The 14,266-nt window shown below is 41.3% G+C and overlaps 1 protein-coding gene across 1 annotated transcript in view; it reads right to left on the reverse strand.

Annotated features, from left to right (window-relative positions):
* Positions 1 to 407: 407 nt before the first annotated feature.
* CRISPLD2 (cysteine rich secretory protein LCCL domain containing 2) overlaps positions 408 to 14,266 on the reverse strand; it is a 30,734-nt gene continuing 16,875 nt past the window's right edge. The window contains exons 8-15 of the mRNA XM_065662645.1: positions 14,136 to 14,196; positions 13,501 to 13,567; positions 12,414 to 12,544; positions 12,220 to 12,263; positions 11,229 to 11,301; positions 10,482 to 10,557; positions 5,872 to 6,005; positions 408 to 3,851 (exon numbers count right to left, since the gene is read on the reverse strand). Of these exons, the coding sequence (XP_065518717.1) occupies positions 3,797 to 3,851; positions 5,872 to 6,005; positions 10,482 to 10,557; positions 11,229 to 11,301; positions 12,220 to 12,263; positions 12,414 to 12,544; positions 13,501 to 13,567; positions 14,136 to 14,196 (641 nt within the window). The 3' untranslated portion in view covers positions 408 to 3,796. The remainder of the gene's footprint in view (positions 3,852 to 5,871; positions 6,006 to 10,481; positions 10,558 to 11,228; positions 11,302 to 12,219; positions 12,264 to 12,413; positions 12,545 to 13,500; positions 13,568 to 14,135; positions 14,197 to 14,266) is intronic.

Here is a 14,266-nt window from a genome sequence, read left to right on the forward strand (position 1 = left end):
TACTTTTGCCTTCAAAAAATTATGGGTGCATGTAACAACAGCCTGATCGAGTTGGGGGGGGTTCATCTCAGTTGTATTTTGCAGCACAACTTCATTAAACACTTTTTCCAACCGCTTTCAATCTACTTCAGCACTTACATTGCAGGGACTCAAAGGCAGGCATTCATTTTCCCTTACTCTCAGGATGTTTTGGGAAAGGATACTTCTTATTCTTGATGGGGTAAAGGTTGGCTTTCAATGTCTGGGCACTGGGCAGTTTTATTTATTTGTCCATGGAACAGACTCTGCACATCCCAATCTTGCTTGGGCTCTCCAAGGGATACTCAAGTCCCTAGGAGTAATCCCAAATAGCTCTTCTAAATACAACCCCAGCTCTGGCTGAGCATTAAAGACAAGGGAAGCATTCATTCTGGAAAGGTTTTATTTCACAAATAATTCAGAAATCAAAAGAAAATGGAGGGGGAAAGGGAAAGATATTTTACAATTCCGTATTTAGAAAAAAAAAAAAAACGTAGTTTATAAACACACGGCCCCTTGAAAAACATGCAAAAGTACATAAAAATTTACAAGAAACTTTTACACATAGGAAGTAAAATACATCATTTTTCATAGAAAAAAAGAAAAGCAACTCTATGAACTGGCCCTAAATATTTAGACTGCACAACCAACCAAACGGAGACTCCTCAATCAGGTGTTGGCTGAACATCTTAAAATGAAGATATTAATGGAGCCAAAGGACCTGACAGGACACTGGCAGCTGGGGAAGCACCATGCTTCAGCTTTCGCACTGGTTGTGTGTACTGGAAGCTGTCTATGCTGAGCCAGATGCTCTGCAATGGCAGTGTCTGCACTGGCAGGCTTGGCTTCAAAACTAAATTCCTTGGAAGAGAACAACCAGGCAACACTGGCTTTGCCAAAGGTTTCATCAGTATGGCTATGCCTGGATGCTTCAAGTTGCCATGTTCTTACTAATCTGCTGGGCTGGCGTCTAAGCAGGAATGGATCTGGTGATATAAAGTCATGCTGCACCTTTAAGCTGCGTTGAAATATATTAGGCTGAGAAATGTTTTGGCATCAGAAATAAAATCAGTAAATATTTGGCTAAAAACTGGTACTGTCCCACCTATATATGAATAGCTAGCACACATGATTGCAAGTAATTGATATACCATGACTGCCTTGGAGGACCTGATCGCCCCTAATTCTGGTGGAGGTATGTTTAAACTAATAGCACCCAGGACCTCGAATAATATTTGTGTAGTAAGGTCACAATTTCTCTTTTGTGCAACAGATATAAAAATAAACAGATACAAACTTAAATTAACATCAGTTTCTAAAAATCCAAACCAGTTGGCTGAAGTTAAAAATATGCAATTGTAACTTGAATTATGTATTTTAGGATATTTCTGTTGGAATAATAATTCTTCCCTCACCCCCTTTTCGTCAGGTAGATATATCCCAAGCTGTTTGGATTTTTATGTGCTCACAATAATCCCCTAGGCTTTTCTGCAAGAGCCCTCACATTTCTTTCCATCATTTTAGAGCACACGTAATTTATTACCGACAGCATGTTAGAGGTGGGATCATACGTTAGCATCAGGCATTTATGTGCTCTTGCAGTCCCTGTGAAGAATACCTGATTGCATGTCTTACTCTTTCCAATTCAATAGATAGCACTGTGGCTACCGTTTGGCCCATGATGGTCCTAGATTCATGCTGCAGTATGTAATGGGCTTGAACCAGACCATGTATAGCGTAATTATTCACAGTGGGCAGACACAGGGAAAGCCTTATCTCACTGCCAAGATCTCAAATGCTTCCAACCAGCAGCTTTTCTAAGATATGTTCCAGCTGTTTTTAACACCAATTTACCTAGTAAGAAAGAAATAGTTCAGTTTTCCTATCTAAAGCAAATACGATACACCTTGAAAGACGATACTATATAAACTATACAAACAAAGACAACACACAGAGTCATTTCTTTCTATCCCCCACAAAGCTAGGTTTTCTATGCAGCACTTTTGGAGACGATGCAAAGCAGCTTTTACAAAAGGTCTCTTTCCAAATTCAGATTTCACAGAGAAAGAAACCCCAATGGTGAGACAAACTGAGTGATAAATGTAATTTCCTTGCTGATTTCATGGTGTTTACAGAATTAAAGACGTGTTTAATTATATAAACATTTTTGATCTGTGTTTTGAAAGAGCTTGAAGAGATGGTTTGTATATCTGTCTAGATTAAAACAAACATGACCTGAGCATAAGAGCAGCTATGAGACATTTGCCAAGTAGAGGGTAATATTTTCTCATTTGTTATAAAATATTACAATCAAGTTATTGAGCAGAAGGATTATGCATTAACAAGAACTGAAGAATTAAAGTCTAAGTTGCCTTCTTATGACTAACGAAGTTACAACCAGATTTGTCTTTTGACCAATTGTAAAAATTCGTTTCCGATATAAAGCAGTGACTACTCTCTCCAGCCTTAAAAGAACAAGTCACACTTGTTGGCTTTGGAATGCAGTTGGGTGCATGTTGAGATGTAAATAACAAAACACGAAATAACATCATTACAACACATCTGGGCTATGCAAAACATATCATCCTGGGTATCAAATGCTCTTTGGTATAGCATTTACACTTACAGTGGGGAACTGCTGGTTTCACAAATTGAAAGGGAAAAGTTAATCTAACTCAATTTATGTCATAACTTCAAAGTCTCAGAACTGCACACACCACAAAAAGCTTCACAAAGGTGAAGTGAACATGCTTCCTACGGCTGCAACCATTCCTAGCAGAAATAAGATTAACTTTATCACTACTTAACTACTACAGATAAAACAACCAGCACTGCTGTATAAAACAATACACTGCATTTAACTGAATTTTTATGTGAAATGGCGTGTAGTATAGGATGAGATGTGCCAGCACAGGAGCCCCGATTCATTAACTTCTCATAGGTTGCCAGACTTGCAAAATACCTGTGAATGTTTGACCAGCAAACACTAAACTTGCTGTTTTGGTTATCTGGTGGCCTCATTTTCTGCAGAAAGGCTCTCTGCCACCATTTCACACCCTACTAATATCCCCAAAAAACCTTGACGTCCAACCGACAAGAACATCCTCTCCCCAAACATGACACAATCATACAACATAGCCTAGCATGATGCCCCAGCAGCCTTACGCAGCAGTGCTGATGCATGCCACCTCGTTGGGAAAAGACCAGATTTTCTCTTCTGCTGCACACGAAACATCATACATACACAAAACCACTCTGTCAAAGCCCGGCCTCTCCCCAAAGGATGCAACTTTTCAAACAGTTTCTCATTTCAAAGGATCCAGCACCTGGATAGTCACTCACTCCCAAGTCTGCTCAGCAGTATGCACATCCTCACACCAGTTGCAGTGGATGCTTCACACCTTAAAAATGCCATCCAAGGCGAGGCCAAGATCCCTACATCTGCCATACATTAAGCTACTGTCATTCTGTGTAGCACACCTCTTGTAAATTGAAAGTTAGAACAGTTTATCATTGCTGAATGCCCCTAGAGAAACAAAAACACAGAAAGATACAACGCTGAACGGGTGTGATGAGATGCGAACAGCTGAGTCAGAACCTGGTGTCTTTTTTTTTTTTTTTTGTCTTTTTTTGCTTTTTTTCCCCATTTTCTTTTTTAATTCCCTGAAAGAGATCAGCAAGGAGGGTACAGTCAGAGCTGATGCTGTCAGAGGAGGCTTCCTGTCTCTGGAGACCAACAGAGCGCTCTCCCAAAGAGAAATGGACCTTCCTTGGGAATTTACTGCTTCACAGCAAAAATCCGGAAGGCGTTTCCATCTGCAGGATTCTTTAAGCTGGAGAAAAAGAAAGAAATTATAAAGAAAAGATTAAAACCAAAACCCATGTAATGAACCAAACGTGGGTGCTGCAGGACGCAAAGTGCAATAGACATACACGCACACTCGCTCTGTGCTGATGTGGCACTACCAGGAGCAAAAGAAAGGTTAAAGATGGAAAAGAAGAGGGACAAATCCGTGAGACCACCTTTGTTTTACGTTTTCAGTCCAAATCTATAGTGTGAATACCAACAAAAGGAGCTGGGAAGCAAGAGCCTCTCTCATAGTGCTCGCTTTTATCCAAGGAACACTGTGCTCCCGTATGCAGAGATCCAGGCATAAAGAGGAATGTTTTCTTAAAAAGTAAATTGTCAAATAGGCTGGCAGGTTCCCAGGGCCTGTCTGGCCTGTTTCCTGGTGCTGGCAATGGGAGCAGACAGATCAGCTAACATTAAATGACAATAAATATGGATATTAATTCTCAATCTGCAGAGGCATCCCCAACAGCTCCGGCTCTGAGCTGCTGAATGTGTGCATGGGGACAACGGGTTGTTTCTGTTCCCAGCCCTTATTCCTTCAGCCCTGCTGGGCTGCAAAACCCCAGGAAAAAGGTAAAATTTCACATTCCCCACAAAATAAACATTCCAACAGGGGTAAAGACTCAGTGAATCTTAAAGGCAACCTTTTCCCATACCTGTCTGGGTATGTATCTTTAGCAAAGGTTATTTCCAGTGTCCTCAAGGGTAAAGGTTTTCATCTTTGAAAAGCTATTCCACTGTCTAGTGGGTCTCACAGCATGAAGGTGCTCCTTATTTCTGAGTGTAAATAACATTTTCCAAATCTTCATGCTCATCCTTACTGCGAGAATGTCTTTGGTTTCCCTCACCTCTCAGATCAGCACCGAGTGCTCATATTGCATGTCAGTGCCAACAGTAGAGTTTATTCTTAGCTAGGGCAGAGTTTGCCATCCAAGTATAAAGCTGTCTGTTAGTATACAAGATAAGTGAAAGCAAGACAGCGATAGAAGAAAACTCATGAACAGGAGGTTTGTCATCTAAATCCAATCTACCAGATTGCAAATCACAGAACTGCAAAATGCTGACCCTGATAGATCTACACTAAAGCAGCCGAGATCTAACGCCTATAGCTTTTCTATCTTAGTCTATTTTTATTTTCTGATGCTTTAAAGCATTCTGGGTTATCCATTATTAGAATAAAACCAGGAAAATTTGTTTGGATTTCTTATGATAGTTATAAGAGAAGAGCTACACAGAAGAGAGCGCCGTGTTAGTAGTGACCAAAGCCCCCTATAATAGTGGGAAATTCTATGTTTGCAAAGATATCTCTGAGAAATCAGTACTTCACAACAATGTCTGTTAATATGCGCCAGAGACTAGAACTGAAGTTTCAAATTAGACAGGACTATATGAACTGCGATTTGGTCTTTGTGATCATCCGGAATTGCAGGTTATGGAAATATTGATTCGCAGATGTTCACTGAAACCAGCAAGGCTGTCCCAAAAGAAACGATAAAAACTTATAAGGGTGGAAAACCCTTTTTCAAAAACTGTTTGATCATCTCTTAAGACGTGAGTTTACCCATGCTTCTTTCAAAGAGAATAAAGGGAACTACGTAACAAATACAAATGCATCCCGCACCCTAAATTTGACTGGAAATCCCAACTACAAGGGTCAAAGCATGACTCAGGCTGAAAGATGCAGAAATACCCATGTTAATCTTTCAATGTTTTAAACACACAACCCAAAATGTATTAATATGGACTTGTACTATAATAAAATAAAACAAAGCTTAACAATGTTTAATACATTTTGCACCAATGTGAAAACAGCTCCTTGCTTGTGGAAGGTAAGAGCAGGACAACACGCTCTATTTGTTTCGGTCTTAAAATTCACAGTGACACTGTTAAGTCATGTACTTCCAATCCACCAACCTTTCTAGCTGATATCTGCTGACTTTGACTTACAACTGAACACACAGTCGAGAATAAGAGGAAAGTACAAAGGAAAAAAATCCCACCTCTCAGACTGGACTCCATTCTTTAGGGAGCCAACATAACTTTTCTTCTTTTCAACAGGCATCACATCCACAAAACCACCTCTTTCATCTGGAATGACTCCTGCATGCACAGCAGTTTTGCAGATACTGGAGCTCTGAAAGATAATTATTTTCACTTACAGTCTGTATTTCATATCTGGAGTTTTACCATCTCTATAATCATGTAGGTGCAAAAATACATATGTCATAAGCCCTGGTTGCGAGATCCAGCAAAACTGTAGATGACAAGCAGCCTTTCCACTGCTCCCATTTGTGCTAGAGCTGCACCTAGGAGCTTATCCAAGGCCAAAGCTGGAATTGAGGACAACTCTTCAGCCAGTGCCTCCTGGGCCTGCACTAGAGAAACCACTGTGGTGAAAGTCTTTGATAGTGACAAGTCACTTCAGCGAAGTTTATTCACTCAATTGCATGAAAAGCAGATGCTTTTCCTGAATTGAGGTAAATGACCACCAATTATCCAGGACAGTTCACATCCTTCTTTCTAGGAAAAACAGACAACCTGTACCCATTGAGTGTTCTTTGGACAGACATTATCCCATAACACAACATCAAGTATGAAGGCAGAATAACACTTCTGAAAAGATTAAAGCCTCTCTGTTGTACATCATCCAATTACCCTGCTCTCCAAGATATGCAGAGTCAGAAGAACTGGAGGAACACAAATTACTAACAAGTGATGACTAAGCTCCCAAAGCATCCAGAAAAGAGGGAGCAGAAGCACGGAAGGCTGAGATGCAATGTAAACTTGGCCATTAACTCCCTAGAAGATTTATACACAGCAAGCTGGAATAACAAAAAGTAAAACCCAGCTTTGCATGGGGAACTGAAGCAGGTGAAAATCCCAACCCATAAACTCCCTGATCGCTAAAAATCAAAGTACCCCAAAGAGAGTGCCAAGGGCAAACGTTCCCGTTGCGTAGGTATGATACGGATTGTGCTGTTTCATTCTCACAGCCATATATGGCAGGTTTGCCTTGTTCCCTATATATTTATCATTTTGAATGGCCTATCTCTTGGCAGGTCTCTGAGTTTTGAGTGCCAGTTTGGTATTTTGCTTCTATATATGGTCAAGGGAGCAAGGGAACACTGTGTTTGGAAGATATGCTGCGAATTCACCCTAGTATGTGGTGGGAAATCTGTAAATCTAAAATAGGCTCATAAAATTAAACTGTCCTGAATCAATTTGCAACACTCTCCACTGGGAGACATCCTATGTTCTTTTCAAGGCATTCCTGCTTGTTTCCAGGACTTGCTGTTCTGCTGCTTACTCAAAGCTTTGACCAACAGGATTTTTATTGCTTTTCCCCAAACCTTCTCTTATCTCTGTTGGATTACAGCCCTCTCATATCCCAGGCCAGGCCTCCCTTTGATGAACTGATTGCAGAGCTTTTGGAAGATGAGGCGTTACAAGATTAAGGCCTTCCCCTCAAATTTAGAAGTGCAGCCGCTGAATGGACAACACAAGGGCTTTCCATGTCATAGCCCCTTGGGATGCTTTGGAAGCATTTCCTGATGAGGTGGACTCTGAGGCATACCCCATAAAATGACAATGTTTTTTACAGTGGCCATTAGCAATAGTCTGTGACTATGAGTTTAATCACCAATAATTTCCTCATTAGTGTGAGTGGTTTAATCATTAAGTTCTATATCTCCTGAGAGCTGAGCCACCCAACTTGGTTTGCTCTGGCGATAAACGCCTGCCTTGTTGTGTAGGTGATCTATCCTCCTCCAACTAATTGCTGCACAACTGTGGATAAAAGACCTTATCTCAAGAGCAGAGAGTTGTTTTCTCTCCTGGCTCCACAGGGCTCCTGAGCAGTGAATAGGGATGGGTTTCCCTTACAGCCTTATGGCACACTAGGAGCCAGGCAGAGTGTCAAGTAACAGTGTCTTGTGAAATTTAAAAGCTCTTTTACAGCCTTGATAAAGACCCTATTATCAAGACACAGCTCTAGCATCACCCCAGAAATGGTCCTGCCCACATTAGCAAGAGCTCAGTTTTATTTCCTAGGCAAAATCATGTGTTCATAGATTATTATGGCTTTTATTTCCCCCCTCCCATTTACACGGCAATATAAAGAGCTTTGCTACTATGTGTCGCCAGGGAAAAGAGGCAACAATTCTTTTGCTCCTCGGCCACTGCTTCTCACTACTAATTTCAGCGCTGTGGTGATCCTGGGTATGTTCCCCCCATGCTGCTTCAATCTACAAACCCTGCATGCAGGCAGCAATTCTGGTCTCAATCATATAATGGCATTCAATGGAAAGACCTTGGATTTGGGCATCAGATTCTCCTGTAGCATATTCTCTTGCACTTTGTTTATTTACCCCCAGATTTAACATTCCTCTATGTCCCTCTTCCAGTCTTACTTGTTTCACCATGAAGTTTCCTGCACTGCTTTCCAATATCTTTGTGCTTTAAGCCACCATGAGTACCCAGGAGATAATCTTATAAACACACAATACAATGTATTTTTATAATGATGAGTAAAAGAATACTTGATCGGAATGCATTTAAAATGGGTAAAAATCTTAACACAAACCAAGATAGTGGCTCCTATGCCCCGGTGAATAAAAATCAGAACTATGGTACAAAACCTGCTAATTCTTCATGTCATAGCTTTGCTCTTCATGTCAAAACAGACTTTCACATGCCTGCCTGGGATCAGGTAAATGTGAACACTACCTCAGGCCAAAAGTGGAGTGAATCATGCAATTACAGAGACTGACAAAGCATTTTGTCATCACAGCTTGGACTATGAGGAACATTTAGCAAGTCAACGTTTTAGAAAAGGTGCTAAAAGGCCGGAGGGCACCTTGCAAGGAGTGCAGGCAGGAAATGGGGCAAAATGCTTCATTTTCTGTCGGATAACTTATGTAACAAGACACAGTCAGAGCACAGGTGCCTTCAGGGCCATGAAGGTGCTACTCTACACATGAAGACAAAGACCTCTCAGAAGACTAGCACTTGTCTCATCCAGCTTATTGCCTGTTTTAATCATTCCTCAGCCGCAGGCTCAGGTTAATTCACAGCATCCCCTCCTGGAGAGCATCCTGCATAGCCTTTGTCCAAATTCTCCCTGCTCAGTATTGCATGTTCCTCTCAGCTTTCCAGGCTGGGCATTTCCCAGCATCAATACCTCCCCGTTTCTGGCACGTCTCACAGCCACTTCAAACTCTATTTTTCCCAGCTGGTTTAACCTGCTTTGCTACCAAACTTTCACTCTCATAAAAACCTAAATGCTCTCCTTATTACACCCACATCACTCTGTTAGTACAGCACTCCAGAAAAAGGTTAACCAAACCTTCCAGAAAATGGCCAAATACTTTTTCTTTTACTTTTCCCCCAAATCACAGTCCATGCCCCTGTTTATGAAACGGTACCCAGGGGGTATGGTAGGAGCTTGCGATTCATTAAAGAACGCTAATCCTTTTGCGTCAGTACAAATCAGGAAACAATGCCAGCCTGGCATACTGGTCCTCAGCCTAATACATTTGTAATCACAGGCCCTGTTCGTCTGGGGGTAATCTGAGGTAGTTTTGTCCTCAGTAAAAAAGGAGAAAGTTATTTTCCATTTCCTGCATGTCTGAGCATGCACAGAGGCAAGTACCGCAGGGTGGCAGCTGCCTGATGAGTTTGCATGTGAGCTAGTCCAGGCTAACCTGTTTGTACAGCTCTACCTTTAAAGAAATTGGTCTCAAGTAAAACAAGAAATAGATTGGTTTTGCCTTTTTAATTGCTTTTAAAATTGCTTGCCCCAAATTATTGCCTGATTTCTGCGGGATGTTCTTTTCTCATGAGTCTGCAAAGCTCCACAGTGACCCCAAGCTGGGGGTCTGCAATCTGCCAGCTGCTTCCCCCGGGCCTTCAAAAAGCATGTTCCTACAGGCTACACACGAGCCTGGGAGGTGAGATTTCTAAACACAATTTACACTGAAGAAAGAAAGAAAAAAGGGTAAAACAAAATAAAAAGAGGCACCCAGAACTGGAAAAATGTCAAAACCCAGTTTTTGGAGGCCTCATCTTAAGAGATTTCTAAAAAATTACTCTTTGCCCAGTTTTAGCATCTTCTCTGCTCATCCCCACAAGTAGAGCTTAGAAAAACAAACCAATAAAACCAACTCTCATGCTTGCTTTCCACTGATCTGTGCTGCATCCCCACTGCTCAAAAACGCTGTTCAGCTCCCAGAAAGAGGATAGGGGAGGTGGAAGGAGGCCTATTTTTCCAAGTAATGTAGTGTGGTAGTATATAGTAAAAGCCCTCCAGTGCTCATCTGTAGATCCCAAAACACTTTGCAAAGATGGACAAGCAGTACCTTGGTTTCATAGCCATAGCCCTCAAGGCACGGAGCAGTCAAGTGACTTGCCCAAGTCCTTAAGAATAAGTCAGTGTTGAAGAGTGGAAGGGCTGCCCAAGCCCATTGACCTCAGCCTGGTAGTGTAGCTGTTGGTGCATCCCCACATTGCAATGACCACAGAGAGTTTGATTTTGTTCCCTAAATCACAGCATGAGTCTGGCTCTGCAATATACCGCAATACACAGGGGCATCAGGGCAAGGAGAATACTCACATCTGCATAAACGTTTGTGCCAAACACCGGTGCCCAGTACGATGGCTCGTCCTTACAGTGGGCTGGGCAATAAATCCTAGAAAACAATTTATTCATACTTATTCCCTGTATCAAGGCTCAACAGGAAAGCAAGCTGCATTCTTGGGAGGTTTCAAGTGCCTGCATCTGGTCTGCAGGTGGCAACAGTGAATTTAATCATTTGTTCCCCTGAGATGACATTTGGTACTTACTGCAGAAGTCCAAATACAGGGGTTTAGACCAGTAAAAGAGGGATCGGCCTTTTATGACGTTTTCAAAGGGGAGTACTTATCTTTTTGCACAATGCCGTGTAATTATTTGCACGTGTTTGTGCTCACTACTTACACCTGCACAAAGTCACTTCCTAGAACAAACGTTTTCCATGTTCTAAAGCAGAAAGGAAAACCAAATCCAAAAACCAGGAAGTGGTGGTGAACAGAGTGCTAAGTTGCATACTCATACATAGGGATGCGCTGAAATAGGATCTCATAGCCCGACTTGCATGTTAATGAAATGGTCTGAAAACTTAACGTGAACTTTCTATTGCGGTGCTAAGAAAAGCGCAGTGGCAGGAGGAAACACACCATTCCCAGCCCACTCCTCCAGTTCATGGTGAAACCAGCTCCATTCCCACTAGCCCTCAGATCTGGGGACCGCAGCATCCTCCATTCAGCTGTCCCTCCTCACAGCAGAGCATGTTTAAGGGGAACATAAGTGGCCTTGTGTTACCTTGGGCAATGGGTCGCCGGCTTTTTGAACTGGCAGAGCTCAGCTACGGTAGTGTAGCAATCCAGCGTCTGTGCTGCAGGGATAAATATGGAAAGGCAAATCACTAGACCTAATAAATAGCTCAGACATCTGCAGAAAACACGAGTCAGTCACGCAACACATCTGGTGAGACCCATGTCCAGCTGAGGGCACCGGGAGGAAAGCTGATCGCTCCTCTACCAGTGGCATGCATCCAGGAGAGGGCTGACCAGCTCTCCAGCAGAAATCCTGCTACCGTACTACAATGTGGCCTTAAAAAGGTCACAGCTTTCAAAAGGGAAAAGCAGCTGACCCATAGGACAGTGTATTTTAGCTACAGCTCCAGATACAGAGTTCAAATGACCCAACAGCTACAGTTTTCCCTAAAAGCAGCTCAAGTGGATCTAATCAAAGTGATGTTTATATAGGAGGAAGAGGCATTAGCCAAAGATGTTCAGAAAGTGGGAATTGTTTAAGAAGTAGAACTCCACAGTATTTGTTTATGTTTATCATAAATATGATGACTCACTGTTATAAACTAATTATGTATGCATTATGTGTTTCATTATACTACTGCACTGTTAGAGTAGGTACTATCTTTTGCAGTTTGTAGAGTGTTCACACTAGGCTGAAGCTTTCACACAAGGATGCACCATCTTCCATCACTTTCCTATCAGCAGCCTGACACTGCAGCTGATATTTGGGCCAACTGTGATTCATCACCAGGATGCTGCTGGAAATGACCCATTAGCACCTTTTTCTGCACTTTCCTCTGAGATCCCTACAGATAAATTATGTGGTTGATGGTGGAATTGCCTACACTCTGTGATGGATCATCAGTCTGTGTATTAGTTTTGGTGCTGAACCACTTGACATGACCACTTAAAATGAAAAAGAGCACTGTAAGGAGTAACGTTTTTAAGTATCCCCTAAAACTGGCAACAAAGGTCTGTTATCAACTGTTCAAACTTACTTGTGACTTTGGAAACCATGAACGCATTCGAAGGCTTGCTTTTCCTGAAAAACAAGTAAACAAAGACAGACACTTACTAAAACCATAAGCATACCAGAATTACTTGATCACTGTGTCTACATTTGAGTAAAAAGATGACTGAACATCTGCTTGTATTTAAAGCAAATACAAAAACATTTTCGTGAAGGTAGTACCTAAATGACTCCACGCCATTCCGGGTAGACTTCACAAAACCTGGTGTCCTCCCTTTCCTCGTGATATCAACCAGCCCTCCTTTATTATCCAAGATGCCGTAATGAATTGCAGCACGACAGATGCTTGATGACTGACAAAAGCACAAACACAAACAGTATGTGAACTAATCTCATTCACAGAGAAACGCTGACCAACCGCTGTGCAAAAAAGACGAAGAAGAAATGAAACCACCACCAAAGTGCCAAATGGAAAATAAGCTGAGTACAGCCCTTTGGAATCTGGTTATTAAATCTTACTCTCCCAACACAGCCTTATTCTTTTTTTATTATTACTATTATTTTAAGCACTGCCTGGTTGAATGGCAAGCTTTTTTTGAATAACAAAACCTGACATTTAGATACAATTTAGAAGAAAAGCAGCATTGGAAATAAGTGACCAGTATGAAATATTTCCATCTCTCAAGAAAATATTCAAACCCAAAATATTTATGCTGAAACCACTTGGATGAGGTGGCTGTCTGCAATCACAGAAGTTTCAGGGCAAAGATGTATCATGGGCGATGCAGTCATGCACCAACAGCGAGAATGGGGAAAGCAAACATGCTTTTACACAAACCCCCTTTTATCTTCACCCCAAAAGTAGTTTTGATGGGAAAACAGTGCCATGCTTTATTTATAAATTATCCTGCTAATTCAAGATCCAAGAAATCTGCCCAAAATATTATTTAGTTACAACATTTAGTGATGTTTTTCGTATAAAGTTTCTGTTCGGCATGACAGCTGCCCACACTAAAGAAGAGATCTTTGTAAGAGCTGTCTATTGATCCCCGTCCCTCACTTTCCATGGGTTTCATTGCAAATTAAGGGCATAAAATCACGTCTGGAATCACTTTGCCTTTCCAGACTGCTCTTTTTTTCATTACTAAGATGAGGAAAACACAGATAATCTTTATTAGCACCATTTTACCGCACCACAATTGGAGAATACGAAAAGCCAAATTATACTAGAATTGTTGGCATTTCCCATTTCTGTTATTACCGCTAACTCCTCACAAATTACATCTATGAGCTATTAAAAGGTACTTACACTTTCATAATAAAATGTTCCAAAGATCTTTCCCTTACTGTACAAGCAGCCAGCTGGGCACAAATACCTAGTAAAGATATATATCTTTGAGGGTGGCGAAAAAACAATTCAAGAAAAACAGACTTTAACTCTATTTCATTTAATAGTCATTCCATTCATTTCACGTAACTCTTCCATTTAAAAACAAGATTGCAAAATAGCTACTTTTTAAAACAGTTTCTCCACCCTCCTTAAAATCCTGACCAATATTTAGATTCTGTGGATTTGGGTTTTCTCCAAGTGATAAACTGTCCTGTTCTTTGCAGAAACCTTAACCAGAAGTTCTTGACTGGCTGGGAGGGGACAAGCCATGAATTATGGGTCTGGCTTGGACAGCGGTGGAATGCATGAAAAAGGCTCAAAAAGAGACACTGCCAAAATTCATTAAATGATTTTGGATACCTGAAACTGTGGGTCATCGTGGCTGAGTAAAAAACTGAGTCACCTTATTGCTAGGCTTGGCTGAAGGCTGTATTTTTTAAGAGATCTACCTAGATAGTCACAAAAAATTTACATATCCTATGTTTGTAAAAAATTGGGCAATTTTTACACCACTTTTTCTTGTAGTGCTCCAAGATGTATCAATAAAACCCTACCTGTTGCATGTTGAGCCTCTGCATTTGTCTCTCATCTTGGTCTCACACGTTATGACTTGTGCTGAGGAGAAAACACAAAGTACATAAGTAATTTAGAAAGCAAAGAGGTTGCTCTCGAGCTATGGAAATGA

Source organism: Lathamus discolor, chromosome Z (assembly GCF_037157495.1).
Source record: "Lathamus discolor isolate bLatDis1 chromosome Z, bLatDis1.hap1, whole genome shotgun sequence".
Classification (NCBI taxonomy): Eukaryota; Metazoa; Chordata; class Aves; order Psittaciformes; family Psittacidae; genus Lathamus; species Lathamus discolor.